Raw genomic sequence first — 16154 nt, 5'->3', positions numbered from 1 at the left:
TTCTGAAAGCAAGCTTCCAGGAAGTGAAGTAATGCAAGTAGTGCTCAAATAAAGGGTCACTTTTAAAAGGGACGACGGCTCTGGTTTTTCCACCATGATGAAGCATCCCTTTGTCAGTCCTGGGTTAGCTAAATGCCAACACTGTAAGCAGGGGTCCTGCAGAAAGAGATATGATACATTGGCTGCCATTCTGCCATCACAGCACCCATTCTGCCGGCCTCACACCGAGCGCTTTATCTCTAAGTAGCACAAGGATTCAGTTCATCTTTGCCTGGATGGAAGTCTAAGAGACTCATTTCTCACCTGAAGAACAATGCTGGAAGCCTTTTTGGCGTCATTACTAGAGGAACGGGCCGTAGCGCTGTAGGCTGTAGCTGGGAAAGTTTGGTTCTCGCATACAAATTGGAGCAAAATAATGCAGAAGGAGCATTATGTGTGTATCAATTATGAAGGGGCTTATCGATGAGATCTGTGACCGTTGGTTGGTTAAGTAAAGATCATCAAGCATTATTCTAAGAAAGAGTAATGTACATTGAGTGTTACTATAAATTGTATTTCACATTGGATCCGGCCCATGTTTCAAGTCAATTTAGTCTTCCCCTTTTTTATAATCTCTATTTTTCACATTGCTGTCAAAAAAAGTGGCAGCTATTTCACTATTTTATTTGCCATTTCCAAACACCCTTTCAGGGAGCCACTGAATAGAAATGTCAGACTCTCCGGCTTGTCAAATGAACAGCCTTATTGCCCAGAGGACAGACGCGGGGGACGGCAAGCGCACCTTGACCTTCTTGTAAAAAAAGTGTGAACACAATGTGGTTTAGCTGCTGCAATGATTTGAAAAGGATTCAGTTTAAAGGTGTGAGCTACGAGATTCCGAATATTTATATTGCCTTTAAACAGTTCTTATCACGGCAACGCTTAAAGTAAAAAAAATGAGAAATGTGGTGGCAGTGTTTACCTGAAGGGGACCTAGAGACTACGCTTTAACGACAGCGCAGTCATTCGTGAAGGCGTTATCAGCCTTAACTGCCATATGAGAGCATTGCAGCGCACTGACCGTGAATTAGCCAGGTGTGCACGCTCAAATGCCCGAACATACCCTAAAGAATGTCAACAAGTCGACAGAGCAAGGGGAAGCTGGGATAACAACGTACACAGATGGAGAAAAACTTCATTTTCTGCTCAGGTAGACATAACTCCATTATATTAAAATACAGCTCATAGCTGTAAGCTGTGATTTATTACTGTTTTCATTGCTGTTTATTGCTCCTTTAATCATTTGCCTCCTTTGACTCCTTATGATCCCAGCATCTCAACATCAAGTATCTTGGGTAAAGCAGGATGTTGGCTCAATCAATAATGCAAATGATCCAATCAGTCAGAACACACAAGAGACAAAAGCAGAGGAATAAGTATGTTTGTCTCTGACTTCCGCAGTTATTCGCTGCACTGTGTGATCTGGTATCTCCGACTTCCATTATCATACTTCACATAAGCAGCAAAGGATTGTATTTACCCAGGATGGCTACCACAATGTCATCTTTCAGGATCTCAATAGAGCCACGGGAGAGAAAGTAGAGAGCGGTGAGCACGTCGCCACTGTGGACCAGAGTGTCTCCAGGAGGCGCATGAGTGGTTTTGAAGTGCATGGCCAGGGCCCTCAGGCACCCTTTGGAGGCTCCTTGGAATGCTTTGCAGTCTTCAAGAAGACTCTTGTTTAGGTGGAGGCAGATATCTGCCTGCAGGCACTCTGGAAAACCTTTCAACACCTGTGATGCAGAGAAAATCTGTGAGTCCAAATGCAGAAAATATTGAGTTTTTTTTTTTTTTTTTTAAGCGTTGTCGAGCCAGTGGGAAGCTGTGAGCAGCAAATGTGTTAAGATGAATGTACTCTTACGAAGAGAAGTTGTAATTTAGTTTGACAAAGGCACAGAGATGAGGACATATGAGAGAAACTAACATTAGATAGTCACACAGTGTGTTCTATGGAGGACCCAGCACAAATGTAATAGGGTACTACAGTGTTTCTTGATGAAAACGCATTCATATCATTGATATACATTACATTAAGGTCTAACAATTTGTGATTTCATTCAAATGTCATATGTAAGAGTGACCCTCAAACCACAAACTGCATGCTCCGTTTTGGCCTTTTCTTCTCTTTCTATACTTTAAACTGTAACACATTTCATTTCTGAGTTATGGAAAAGTCTAATGTGTGATATGATATGAACACAGAAACCATTTTTACACCCACAATTAATTTGTAGGAGTTAAAGATTAACTGGAAGACGTATGCATCCAGCATAATGGGAGAAATGTGACTGCATGACATTCTTCACTACTCGCAACGGACTTATATACTTTTATATATATATATATATATATATATATATATATTATAAACTCAATGATGAATGAGGATTATGAAGCCCTAAAGTATAAGTAGGCACTTAATCCAAAACAGGCATGTTTCTACCTAAATCCATCAAATTACCTAAATAATTGAACATTAAAAGTAATTCACTCACATCTTTTGCCTCTAACAAAATAATTTATTGGCTTCAGAAAATACAATATATTATTTTTTCAGATCAATTGCATTCAAGTGAGAAAGGGACCTTTCTAATATTGCCATTGTCTGGATAATTGATTTGTTAAACAGATCTGAAACAGAAACATGAAAATGATAAAGACAAGAAATAAAAACTTGTACCTCCTGCTCTTACCAATGTAGGGAAGTTAATCCAAATGAAAAGCAGTCGAGAGAAAAAAGAAGCTCTTTTTAGAATCTGGCATGTTAAGTATTTCAATAAGATCAGTTCCTTTTTATGGGCTGCTGTCCAATTGAAATAACAGTAAGAAGTGCTGATCTCTTTTACCTACCGTGTTCATATCAATGCCGTTGGTGTAGGCCCAGGAGTGTTGGAAGTACTCTTCCAGCCGCTGCCTCAGCGGGTTGGGGATCTGATGAAAGCGTATGAACTCCCTGACCCGTAACATTTGAGCGTGATATCGGGCCGTGCTGGAGTACAACCTCTGGATAATGGCAGAGACGTTTCCGAAAATACTGGCATACATGAGAGCTGAAATGCAAAGAATTGATCAATGAAAGACGTGAATCAGATGCCGGTTGTCTAGTCAAGCCGAATCGAGTCAAATCTCTATTCATATAATATAATGAATCACTAATTCGCCAAAGGAGGATTTACAGTCTGTGCAGCACACAATCCTCTGTTCTTAGAACCTCGATTTAGAAATGTAGAAAAATATAGAAAAACAGCTCTTAAAAGCTTAAATTGGGACACGTGGCAGAAACAAAGGATGGCTCCATCTCCCAGGATGGACACACATGCAATAGATCTGATCAAATGGAGTTTATTGCTTAGTCTACCTCAAGTGCTGCGCAGGACAAGAGTCTAATAAAGTTATGCTAAAAGAAGGTGAATAAAAAAGAGCGAAACATACTCACAGCCAATCAGCATGACACAGATGGAAAAGATCTTCTCAGAGTTTGTGTTTGGGGAAACATTTCCAAAGCCCACGCTGGTCAGGCTGCTGAAGGTGAAGTAAAGGGCTGTGACATACTTGTCCTTGATAGAGGGACCGGAGTTCGGGTCGCTGTAGTTGTACCGTTTTCCTATGGACACGCCCAGATTGTCCAGCCAGCCAATCTTGTGCTCCAGGTAGGGCTTCTCCACGTTGCCGATGGCGTACCATATGCAGGCCAACCAGTGGGCGATGAGGGCGAAGATGCACATGAGCAGCATGAGGACGGCGGCGCCGTACTCAGAGTAGCGGTCCAGCTTCCTGGCTACACGCACCAAACGCAGGAGCCTGGCCGTCTTCAACAGGCCAATCAGAGTGGTGGTCTGAACAAAAAGCACAGCGTGGGATTGTTGTGTTAGTAAGTATGGGGGCGGATTGTTTGAATGATAGCAGAGCGTTTACTGTTTCATAAAAACACGTTTCTCGCTTAGTATGGCTAGTGTCTTTTGTCACGCAATTATCGAGAAAAACCATCTTAATTGGCCGGCACGTCCAACCGCGGCGGCATCCGCTGTCATGTATCTTAATCGACAACAGATCTGAAGCGGCGACAAGTTAAGAGGATCACTCCACGGACTGAGGTAATGAGCTTCTGTAACTGTGAGAACAGACAAAGCATCCATTGTGGCTACTCCCCACAGCTTTTTTTTTTTTCTCCCTCAAAGGCAACGCAACACAGCCGTGAAGACAGCAGCAGCTCACAGATAAATCCTCATTATTCCAGACCCAACGCGCAGTATGGCTCCCTTTGTTTGTTGCTGCTTTACGGTTTTAGCAGCACTAACTCCCATTCCCATTGGAACGGCCATTTATCGAACCTGACAATTAGTAAATTACCTTGTATTGAATAAATTCAAGCTAATGTTTGCACACTCTCCTTCTTAACAACTGTCACCTTACATCTTGATTTTGTTATAAAATAATAATAAAAGCATTAATTTAAAGCTGACATTTTTCCCTTTGAACAACAGATATACTACTTTGGAATACGATTTGCACCTCAATCCACTGCCTACCTGAACAAGTCATTTTGAACTAAAATGCAGCTGAACAGCACTTAATATAATAAATGCATTCTCTGCTGCAATCAAAAGTCTTCTTCAGTGCTTTTATGTTAAAACCGTCTTATTAGGGTGATAAATTAAACAAGCTTTGTGAAAACCCTCCTGCCACTGTCTCCGTTGTTTATTTTGTGGGTGGAGAATGCCGTCATTGTTAAAGAGCATTAACAGCACGCTTGTTAGCTACTAACAAATACACACTATTTATTATTATTAATCATGATGTCAAATAGTTTGCATGGATTTCCTAGAGGCAAAAGATCAAATGTTTTCCCCCCACATTTTTTGAAGAAACTTTGCTCGAACCTTTCTGTGATTTCTTTGTCACATTACGTTGTGTTTTTGGGAGAAACAAACATCCATTTTCATTCTGATCCGTTTTGATTCAGTGAACTGACTCAGCAGCAGCCACCATGGCTGAAAAGATTATTATGGGTTATAATCAGGAGCTTTTCTGGTGTAACAGAGTGCCTACAAAGCATGATAAAGCACTGAAGTGGAGCCTGAGGGGGTCATATCCTACCCGCAAACAAGCGAGCAGGCCTGGCACCCAGCCTACCAATGGCCATCTCACATCCGCATGTAAGCTGTGCACCAAGCCCTGTTGGCCTACTCCTCACATAAATGCATCATTGATTGCCATTTGGTAAGCCATTAATCCGTGTAAATGGATTCTAGAATGAGGACCATTCAAAAAAAAAAAAAAAAAAAGAATTAAGTATGAAAAAACATGCAATATAAAGTAATCCTTTCAAAGCAGAGACAGAAAGATTTTGGCTTTAAAAGTGGCCCGAGGGCACAAGTCTGGACTTTGTGAATGGATAACAAACATGGCTCTGCTGCAAAGCTCCCTGGGAGAGAAGAAAAAAAACCTGCATTAAAAAAATACATGCTTTAGAGATAGCGTACCTCATCTGATCCTGAACCAAAGATGAGAAGGTCGAAGGGGATTGCCGCCACCATGTCTATAAGGAACCAGCCTTTAAAGTAATGGATGGCTATCTTAGCCGGATCGCTGACGACCTCCTCGTTCAGGTTTACGTAGGTGGTCCTGAAGTTAATGAGGATGTCGATGATGAACATGATGTCCACCATCAAATCCACTACATTAAGAGGACTGCAGGAGTATCCACATTCGCGCCTCTTCGATTCCTCCGTGTCATTGAGAAGAAAAGCAGCAGAGTAAGGAGTGAGGATTGCAGTGTAGATGACCAGCAGCAGGATCAGCCAATCCCACACAGCTTTGAAGGGGCTGTAGTGAAGGATGGTGAACTTGTCGATGCGGGCGGTCTGGAGTTTGTACTCTGGAAGAACGTCGGCTCCGAGTGACAGGACCTGGAGGAGAGGTAAACCAGGGTCACGAAAGCACCCGATGACAGCGCTCCATTTTACGAAACGCCTCCTCACTTTACTGCGGATAAACATCTTAATTGAATTGGATCACTGAAAATGTTTCTAAAGTGATGTTTCTTCTTTGCTGATAATCCTTTTGACACCTTTAACAAAGACACCTTCAAAGTGGTGCGTTTTTTATGATCATTATGGCTGAGGCCCGCCAAGTATTTTCAACAGCTCTAAGCCTTCAAGGACTGATTTGACAGCGACTGTGACCCACAGAGGTAAGTGCTGTGCAGTCAAACAGCATTAGGTAAAGGCAGCCACTCCAGGATGAGAAGTAGATGACCCATCCATGCACCAGCACCATAAATAATTTCACTGACTGCCGCAGGCTTCTTCCACATTACTGGTAAAACCTTGGAGAACGTTGCTGAACTTTGGCAAATTAGGAAAGCGCTATGGTCCGCGCTGATAGGTACGTTTGTACATATATTCTGGTAAACAGAAATCCTTTCTAATTGATCCGTGTGAATGAACTCCTGGACTCCTGACTGGATGACAGATCATTCACTGCGCTCCGGAAAATCCTGCCTCCCTGTTTCGTAGCGGACACAGAACGAGGACGGAAAATAGTGCTGGAGTGAGGCAGGTCTTTTTTATTAATTCCAATATACACTCCCCTATCCTCCACAGATGAATTATAGATTTCCCCAGCTAGAAGTTAGGAAGTAGATCTCAAAACTCTAAACTCACGTCAGCGGGGAGGGAAGGCGGTTTGCTGTCATCCTACTTACATAACAAAGATTCAAGGACTACCAATTAAGGTCCCATGGGACGGATTATTATTTTATTTTATAATTGACAGTTAATTTGCATACTGTGTGGGACAGAAATATACAGAGCACATGAGGAAATCGGTGTCGGCTGCATCTGTGCCCGTCTCCTTCAAAATGCCTGACAGAATGCCAGTGAAAGCGTGGTACAGTGTAAACCAGGTCAAAAATAAATTACATCTAATAAAAATGCTTTTCCATGGCTTCTGACTGGCGTGCCCAAGGACCCAAATACATCGGTGTACGGTTTCTCTGTTGTTAGACCTTCACCAAGCAAACAATGTTCTTCCCAAGACTTTTTACATAGGCATCCATTAATTAAAAACCGCGTTGGATGCTGCGCCTTGGCAAGGTTCCATGGGCTGTGCATCCGGTCTTGTCAGCGGGGGGTTTGTGCGACGACATGGCCCGTGTGACAGAAAGGGTTACTCCTGCTGCGCCATTGTCCTTTAAGCAAGACACCGTATCTCTGTAGAAGGCTTGCAAGTGGAAAGATGAGGGCTCAGTGGGATGTCGTTTTTTTCTAGACCAGGCCGCTTCAAAATGTATTGTATATCAGAGTAACACATTATCCAACAGCCCACCTTTGAGGTACCCCATTAAATGCCTACGTTTGGAGTTAGTGCAGGAATCAAGAGATAATGACGCTGCCAGCTACCACCCATCAAACATAGCCAATTACGTTTGAAATACAAAGCATTATTGAGTCTGAAATTCCAGGCCTTGTGATTATGTCTGTAGTTTAGAATGTGCTGTAATATCAAACAAAGTGGAACGCACTGACTCACCTGCGTGACCTTTTCTGTGACATTGTGGGTCCTGTCTTTGACCTTTGGTGCTATGATAGTTGCCTCGGGCGCTGGTGGAGAATGAGCCTTTTTATCAGTGCCCTCAGAGAAGTTGAGCGCAATCAGAGGGATCTTCTGGATGGTGCTGTACTTATGGATGTTAGAATCCGACGTAGAGCCAAGCAGGCTGGATTTCACATGATTAAAGGCGCCTGGTGGTTTAGAACAGTGACACAACACTTAAAATGTATCCCTTGAGTCATTTTATGTAGTGAGCAGAGCTTACAAATACAGTTAATACAGTAAAATAAGGATATTGTTTTTAGACTTGACAATTATTTAAAGAGATGGTTCATCTTATTTCCTTATTTCAGTGTACTAGGGTGACGCAACGATTCTTCACAGATACTGTAGGTGCACGTGTCTAACAAACTGTACAGTAGCAGCTGAAGATATTCTTAAACAGCACCATTGACTATAAATATTCCAGCATTGGCTGAGATAACATCATTAAATGAATCATTACCTGTTACATTAAGCATTTTGTGAACAGAGCAACTGAAGAACAAAAGATTTAATATGTATGTATATGCAGTATGTATTAAAACAAAATGACAGTTAAGACAAGTACAAGATATGACTTTAATATGACTTTTAAAGACCACATTTCTCATGCAAATTCAATCATAATAGGTTGGAGGGGCCAGGTGTGTGCTTCACACCAATTGCTACTCTCATACTGTAGTTCTGTACATACCTTCAGTGGTATGCCGATCCTTGAATACGCTTTTGGAATTTGAGCTGTAGGCCTCCATCTCATGGACGGACGAGGCTCGCCTCATGCTGTTGGTGCTGCCTCTGGGGAAGGTGTTCGACAGGGTGGTGGAAGATTGGTGTGGCTCGGTTTGGTACAGCTTGTCCCAGAGGTGCTTGGGGGATGAATGGCCAAGCGGTTCCGGGCCGACGCTGGCCTGGGAAGAGTGGCGGCTTGATCCTATGAGGCCATGCGTGTCATCGATCTCAATAGGACTGCACACGCTCTTGGTGGGTGAAGGGAAGCTCTGCAGGGCCACCGAGCCCTCGTTCTCTTTGGGCGGCTCCACCATCACAGCGTCCGGGTCCTCTTGCGGAAGAGATTGTTTGGTATTCATCAGGCTCAAAGCGGCGTGGCGGAAGCGGAAGAATCTACTCCTTCCTAAAAAATGTGAAAAATGATGAGAAAACATGTATAAAGTTATGATTAAAATACAAGTTCATGAAGTAATAGCAGCATTCATTGTTACAAACTATTCACAGTTCAGATGTTTAGTGATATGCCATCTAGTTTTCATTCACAAAATTAGGGTAACAATACAAAACATTTTATTTAAAAAAACATGTAGGAAGATCAATAAATGTTAAAATATTTGATGGGATTACACTAAATATGTACCTTTATTAACTGAAGTGAATATTAATAATATTTTTTAAATATTAGATATTATTATCTAAAAATCCTTACCATAAAAGGACATTTGAACTGTTTGGTATTATTGTTTTTCATACAGTTTAAAAAAATAAATAATTTTAGCACATGTATGATGATACAAGTTTATATATTTTATTTACAGTAGCTTAACTTTATCTACCTTTGTTATGAAGTGACCATTCAACCTTTTGGAAGACAAATTAGTGTTATGCTTTTTTGTGTTAGTTTTTAGTGTTCCGTTAAATAAAACCTTGTGAGCTGTAAAATGATGAATATATTTGCTTCCTGTTGGAATTTTCAACAAAATGGTTCACATATCGATAGAGAGAAATGTGTCTTGCTAACTTCCTGTGAGGAGGGACATCTGGAGGATTTCTCTACAAAAGCATTGCAGGCCAAGTGGTAGAGAGGGCTCACTCCATTTAAGTTAAGGTAAGTACATTTTTTCATTGAGATATAGTGACTCAAAATACCATGATCGGATGAAAGGGTCTACTCTGCGTGGTAAAGAGGCAAAATTAAAGCGATTTAGTTTAATACTATATTCACAGATCAATTTTCATTAATTGTAAAGGTCATGGAAAGGAAACCAAACTCTGTTTCTCGACAAAAGGATCAATGGTTATTATCAAAGTATATTTAATATTTATACGTTATATATTTAATTAGCTTAGTTATATTATTATTAATGTTATACGTTAATGAGAAAACAGTAAGACGAGTTAAGTGGGGGCGCCACGTTTATAACATCAGGTTCTGAAACATGTCCGCTCATAAATAATGAAATGAACAGATTTTGCTTTGGAGTGTGCAGGCCTCCATGTTCATTTCAAATGAATCTTTTATTAGAGGTCAATGCCGTGTTTGTCGCTTGACAAGAAGGGGATCTAATGTCTCTCGTTTCTGCAAGTCCTTTTGTAACGGGAGCTTCACGTCTTTTAATTAATAAAACAATGTTTTGCAGAAGATTCTACTCTCCAGTGCTCAGCGTTTGCTTTGTTCGCAGATCAGTGCACTAAAATGAAGACGGATTAAACAGATGTGCTTTTGCCAAATCGCCTTTCAGTGCCCATGAGCGTGTGAAAAACCAGATTGCACAATAAACTTATTCTTAACCCTCCCCCAATTCGCTTGTATGGAACCCAAGTTTTCACAAGGGACACAATGGCTGACATTAATGACAGTTTTGGTTCATTAACAATAGAAGGAGGGTGAAAGGGAATCTTGTCTCACTTGTGGGGCACCCATCTCTCACCAGCCTCCTTACATAACATTATTGCCATCCGTTTCCATTCGCTGGCTAAAACTGCTGATGTTACACCTATCGCATCTTACAATGGAGCCTCGACACTCAACTAGTTTCCTGGAGAAGAACCTGATGATATTCTGAGCAGGAACGACCTTCCTGTCTCTTGTATGCAGGGAGACTGGCATCAATAATCTGGAAAGTTACTGCGGCTCAATGTTCATAGAAGACCTCATAATGTGGAATGGAAAAGTCTAGCGATATTGAGCTTTATTAGGTGAATTTTATTGTTGGAGTGGTTTGAGTAAAAAATTATCACCACCAACACATATATAGTGCACCATGAATGAAAATGGGACCACACAAAGATACATTCTTTTATTAGGCTATAAAAACTTTACTTTTATATTTTACAGTGACATTTTACCAAAACGACATCATTTAAATTGCGTTGGAATCGTTTCTGCTGAGCAATGTGTAAGTGTATTGTTTCCTTGAAGGTATGCTCATTTCAGGGAAAGATGGATTTCCCTCTTCCACGCTCAATATTGTGCTAGTTGTAACAGAGGGCTTTCGCCTGCTGTCAACAGCAGATAATCATTAGCTCCCCAATGTCTAAAAATATCTTATTAAAGGGCTACAGCACCTTAATGTATGGATAGGCTCTTTGGGAATGGTCCCCTATATCATTCCAGGTAAAATGCTAAACCAGGCACTTTTTATTTTGCTGTGTAGGCACAACACTCTCTTCACCAGTATCATTTTCTTTGTCTATTTAGGTCTGGGTGATGTTGACTACAGTCGTCTTATAAAAATAAGACAATACACAGTGTGCACGTGATATAGTCCTATAGTATGGAGCGCCATAGCTAGCATGAATCTTTCATTAAATCAAATACGTTGTAAGATTACACTTTTATGACCTCGCATTATCTGCTGCTCAAAGGCAATGAAGGCAATGGTGAGGTCATACATAAAGTGCGATATGTGCATGTAGTCAAGACTCCTTCTAAACAAAAGGCAAGTCCTATTTTTGTGTACCCACAGATCCCCTTGTTGTAGCACGCTCCCAAGCGATCAACTCTAATTAGCAATGTTACCAACATGCAACAAACAGAGTAGCACTTGCTCACACATTGGAAAAACCACACGCATGCGTGCATGCATGCGAGTGCAAACATACACACGGGCATACACACAGCAGTCAGTGCCCTGAATGCCGAGTCAAGTGTAAAGCTGAGCTCCGGTCAGCGAGGAGCAACGTCTCACTCACACTTATTGACACAAATCCTAATAAAACATCCGATAAATACATGCGGTTCTCGCTAAAGCCACAAAACTAAATATTACGGTCAATAATTAACTGTTTAACAAGATCGGGTTGTTTAAGCAGGCCGCTCGCTCCATGCATGTGCACAGTGCAATCCATCATCGTCCACTGCATTGTGCTAGAAACTTAAATAGAAGTAATAGTAATATATGGCATCGTCTTTAAGAGGAGCATCTCAGGGAATGGAATGCAAATCTCCAGTGCTCTAATTAGTGCTAGAGATTGCTTAACAGATTTTAAGTGCTAGTCTTATTGAAGTTAATTCTATTTAGGAATAGTGCCATTTCACACAATGTGCACAGGTTTAATTTGAAGGGAATAAAAGAGGGAGAATGTGAGACAAGAATGAAAAATAACATGCCAGCCATAATTCTTTGGGTACGGTATCGAATTTGATTTGATTATTTCTTTTTCCTCCATCACATTTTTTGCTTTGTTCATGAAAGACGTTTTTACCGGAAAAATACTGGTATGGGATGAAAATGAAATTTCAAATGAATTGCCACCGCAACAAAAACTGTCCTATTGCTATTTATAGAATCTCTCTCTGTAGCAATGCCTTCTCAGGCACATTCACATCACAATAAGGAGAGATTGGTTCATGACATACTCACTTTGATCTGACTTTGTAGGGGACGTTGGGCTTAGCTTCTCTGTGGAGTTGTCACTCTCCTCATCCACGATGTAATCAAAGTTTAAGATAAACATCATCACCTCGCCCTCCTCATTTTTCACAGGGATTATGTGAATGTTACACTGGAAGTCAGACCCTGAAAGAGAAACAAAGTGTCAGCGGCAAATAGTGGAATCATTCATTATCCTTCTGCCCGAAAAAAACAATACTATCGCAAATGGAGAAAAAAAAACGTGATGTGATTTAAAGCTCAATGTCAGAGCAAAAGAAGTAGAAAGAGACACAATCATTTATACCAGGGGGTTGAACAGGGCACGTGTTTATGTGTTCATGTGTGCTGCATGTGCCATTTAGGTAAACTAGAACTATTTTAATTAGCAAGACATGGAAATGACTAAGCTCAGCAGACTTGGACAAAGACAATGCGAGAGCCACAGCGTGGGGCGAACAGCGGGGTTTAGTAGAACATATCAAACAGACAGCACAGATTACAGCCAATTTAGAGGATTGTAATGCGCTCATAGGCACAATCACTGAGACCGACATTGTGTGAGGCCGTGGAGCAGAAAACCATCCATGATCTAAACTTAGTCTTGAGCCCAGAATATACCAATTTATCAGCTAAACCGGTTATAGCTGAGGGTGGAAGCCACTGATGCCCGAGGGCAGAGCTGCCCACCAATGAAACAAGTTACTCACTGGACCCTGAAGAACAAGACAATAGCTCCTCTAAAACCAGGCTGACATGCAATATCTCAGTGACCATCTCTGCTGAAGGAAAAGGCCAACTCAAAATCGCTCAGTACACAATCTGAAACAACCTCATATGTATTTTTAAAAGGGATGTTTAGTAGATATTTTTAAGAGAATCCATTTGGCGGCACTAATGACCCGGTCTATGCATGTGTCTAACACCAACTGCTTCTCTATTTAGGTGCGTCTGTCCTCACGTCTCACGGCTCGGTGTGCTGCTCCTACTCACAGAGGACACATATTACCAGTGTTCACTGTAATCTCTGCATGGCTCACGGACACCCTGCCAGCAGCATTCATTAGCAGCAGACTTGCTGTCTGACTAAATATAACAAGCTCGGGTCTGCCTTAACGCGCCAGAGTTCCGCTGGAAGGATTTCTGCATCAAATCACAAAAAAGTGATGCTGCATTGTCACGGATAGTATGATAATGTCATATTCTGTATTTGTGAAGACAATAGAAAACCTTTAAAAAACAGCATGAATGGAGAATGCAGGGAGACGGTTCAACAGTATCTTGTGAAGTAATGTGGATACATACGGTATATAGCAGGTGTATGTGAGGTTTGTGGATGATAAATCCATATAATCTATATTATCCACACATCTTCTAATGGTTGCCTGGTTATCTGCTTACATTGTGCTGTGAAGTAGAAGAGCAGTGCTTTGAGAAATAGATAGTTAGAGTCCGTCCCCAGAAAGATCCCCCTTTCAGAAAAAAAACAATTTCCCAAACTCCTTCACTTAAATCTCTATTGTCCCGTCTACAGTATAGAAAGAAGCTTTTCTGGGTGTAACTTTGATCAACAACATAACACAATGATTTGAAATAATAATATGCTCATTTTTGTGAGTAAGAAAGAGGATTATTTAGTATTAACCTTAATAATCTGATAAATGCTGCTGGAATGAACCATTTAATGATAAATCCTTAAAATCGTCCTCTGATGAATGTCCACTCAATTTTGTTATTGGGGCATTTGTCCTTATTCTTAAATGGGACACAGTATTAAATACGAGGGAATGACATGCGACAATGGTTCCAGGCATGTTTTGAGAACATATTATATGAACAGAATAGCTTAATGTATTTCTATTGTTAGATTTCTTTTCACTATATCTTTACTTTCACTGTCTCTGCAGTGTGTGCGGCGTCACTGGGAAACTAAAGGATATATATATATATATATATAAGTGATGAAATGGATGAACAAAACAGCATACAAAAACAACGCTTTTGTTACCGTGCTGAAATGTTTAACCCTTTTCAATTATTAGTATAACATACCTCCGTTATATTCCCTTTCACTTTGTTTCCGGCTCTTGTCTTGTGTAATGGGGGAGTTTGATCCATTTGGATATTATTTGGATGAGTGGTGGTTTTTAACATTTTATACATATATGTAGTTACATATTCATGTGTATATATATAAAAAGTCCATGTCTACTGAATGCTTCAAGCCACTCAAGATAAGACAAACACATGGATTTTGTGAAGTGAGCTTTGCTCGGACTAACGGGGTCCCCCCCCCCCCCAGGTCTGACTCCATAAGGGGGCCCTGGTTTCCCTTTTCCGGATGAGATGGTTTACCTTTACCAGAAGGTAAAACAATGGTCATTCCTTAAAGGCTAAGCCGCGGGGGCCCACTCTCATCTGGTCTCCTGCTGAAGGTCACCTCTGCCAAATATGGATCAAAGGAAAGCTTCTTTATAACTGTTGTTATAATAGCAGACTGGCAAAGGGGATTCTGTAATATGTCACCACTACATTATTTATCATTTTGTATACTTGGATATTTACTGACATTGATCTTTTCTTGGGAAACAAAGGTAATTTCTTTACAAAATAAAAAAAGGAGTCCTTTTCTCTCCTCCAGCTAATATCCGTGACGGTACGTCACATGATCTGCAGATCTATTTATGACCTGAAAAAAGACAGCCCCTGTCATTGATTTAGGAACAGCTGTGTAATTCATCTTCATTTTGACTTCCAACAAAGCTTAAGAGGCTACTGGTGATATTTTGGTTGGGGAGATTATATAAATCAGACGTTTTGATTTATTTGGCATGATTTTAATTCCAGTTCCAGTACAACGACAATTAATGAACTGACAAGAGGCACACATGGTTTAAATACACTGCAAAGGTGCAGCTGATTGGACACAGGAGGAATCAATCAGGGACACGACGGACAATCCATCACAGGAGAAGACACCAAAGTAAAGTTAACCCAAGGGCACAAGAGGTAGGAAACTACAAAACAAAACAGGACGTGACATTAACCTCATTCAGTTTATCCATTAGTGTTGTTAAATGAGATCCATAATAATGTCATTCACACCACGAGCCCGAACAAAACATCATTGGCTAAGATTAGGTTTCTGTATGATACATGGAAAACCAGCTATGCATTTCAAATCGAGCCCTAATAAACTACATGTATAAACGACTTAATGTGATCTAAATAAGTGAGTTGTACACAGGTCCATCCCGTGTGACATGAACAGGAATATTAGCTTCAGAGACCCAAACTGTTTTTGGAACCAACTATTCAACAAAGACGCACACAAGAGGCTTTATTCCTCTTTATCTTTAAATAGGCAAACTACTGTTTACCACTGTGTGGAGCTGCGGTAAAGGTGAGCAAACCTTGACCAGTGGCTCGTTCCTAAGTCGAGGCAGACCGCGTGCATTTTAAGTGCTCTGGATTTAGGTGCATGCATTGGTCATTCATATTTTAAATAAGTATACATCTTGTTTCAATTCAATTAGAGCAGAAGATAGTCTTGGTTTTAATCAAGTAGAATTCCGATTTGACAAAATGATGCCTGTTGAGAATGCTGAGTGTAAAACGACTCCGAACACGCTGTATGTAACACCAAATATGTAACATTTCCTCTGTACACGGTAACTTTGTTTCGTGTTGTAACTAAACGTGGGAAGTTTTTATATGGGTTTTACTGTACGTCACTTCAAATTGGTCTTATTCATGCGCAGCGCTCTATTCCCCTAAATGTGACATACGTCGTTTTCAAAATGGGGATTTCTTTTCTCCATGTGTATGTGCTTCTAAATCTATCCTGACTGCATCCTCTGACGAGCTCTTTGCAATACCCTCTCAACCTTTACATTTGACACGATTAACGTCTGA

At 40.7% G+C, this 16154-nt stretch overlaps 1 protein-coding gene across 1 annotated transcript in view; it reads right to left on the bottom strand.

Annotated features, from left to right (window-relative positions):
* Positions 1-16154, bottom strand: part of LOC119228450 (potassium voltage-gated channel subfamily H member 7) — a 30253-nt gene that overhangs the window by 5307 nt on the left and 8792 nt on the right. Inside the window, exons 3-10 of the mRNA XM_062564848.1 lie at positions 12231-12386; positions 8330-8767; positions 7573-7784; positions 5523-5948; positions 3476-3875; positions 2890-3089; positions 2720-2722; positions 1520-1772 (exon numbers count right to left, since the gene is read on the bottom strand). Coding sequence (XP_062420832.1) covers positions 1520-1772; positions 2720-2722; positions 2890-3089; positions 3476-3875; positions 5523-5948; positions 7573-7784; positions 8330-8767; positions 12231-12386 — 2088 coding nt within the window. The remainder of the gene's footprint in view (positions 1-1519; positions 1773-2719; positions 2723-2889; positions 3090-3475; positions 3876-5522; positions 5949-7572; positions 7785-8329; positions 8768-12230; positions 12387-16154) is intronic.

The sequence above is a fragment of the Pungitius pungitius genome, chromosome 10 (genome assembly GCF_949316345.1).
Source record: "Pungitius pungitius chromosome 10, fPunPun2.1, whole genome shotgun sequence".
Taxonomy (NCBI): domain Eukaryota; kingdom Metazoa; phylum Chordata; class Actinopteri; order Perciformes; family Gasterosteidae; genus Pungitius; species Pungitius pungitius.
The sequence above is the reverse complement of the archived record's forward strand: the minus strand, read 5'-3'. Positions and strand labels throughout refer to the sequence as shown.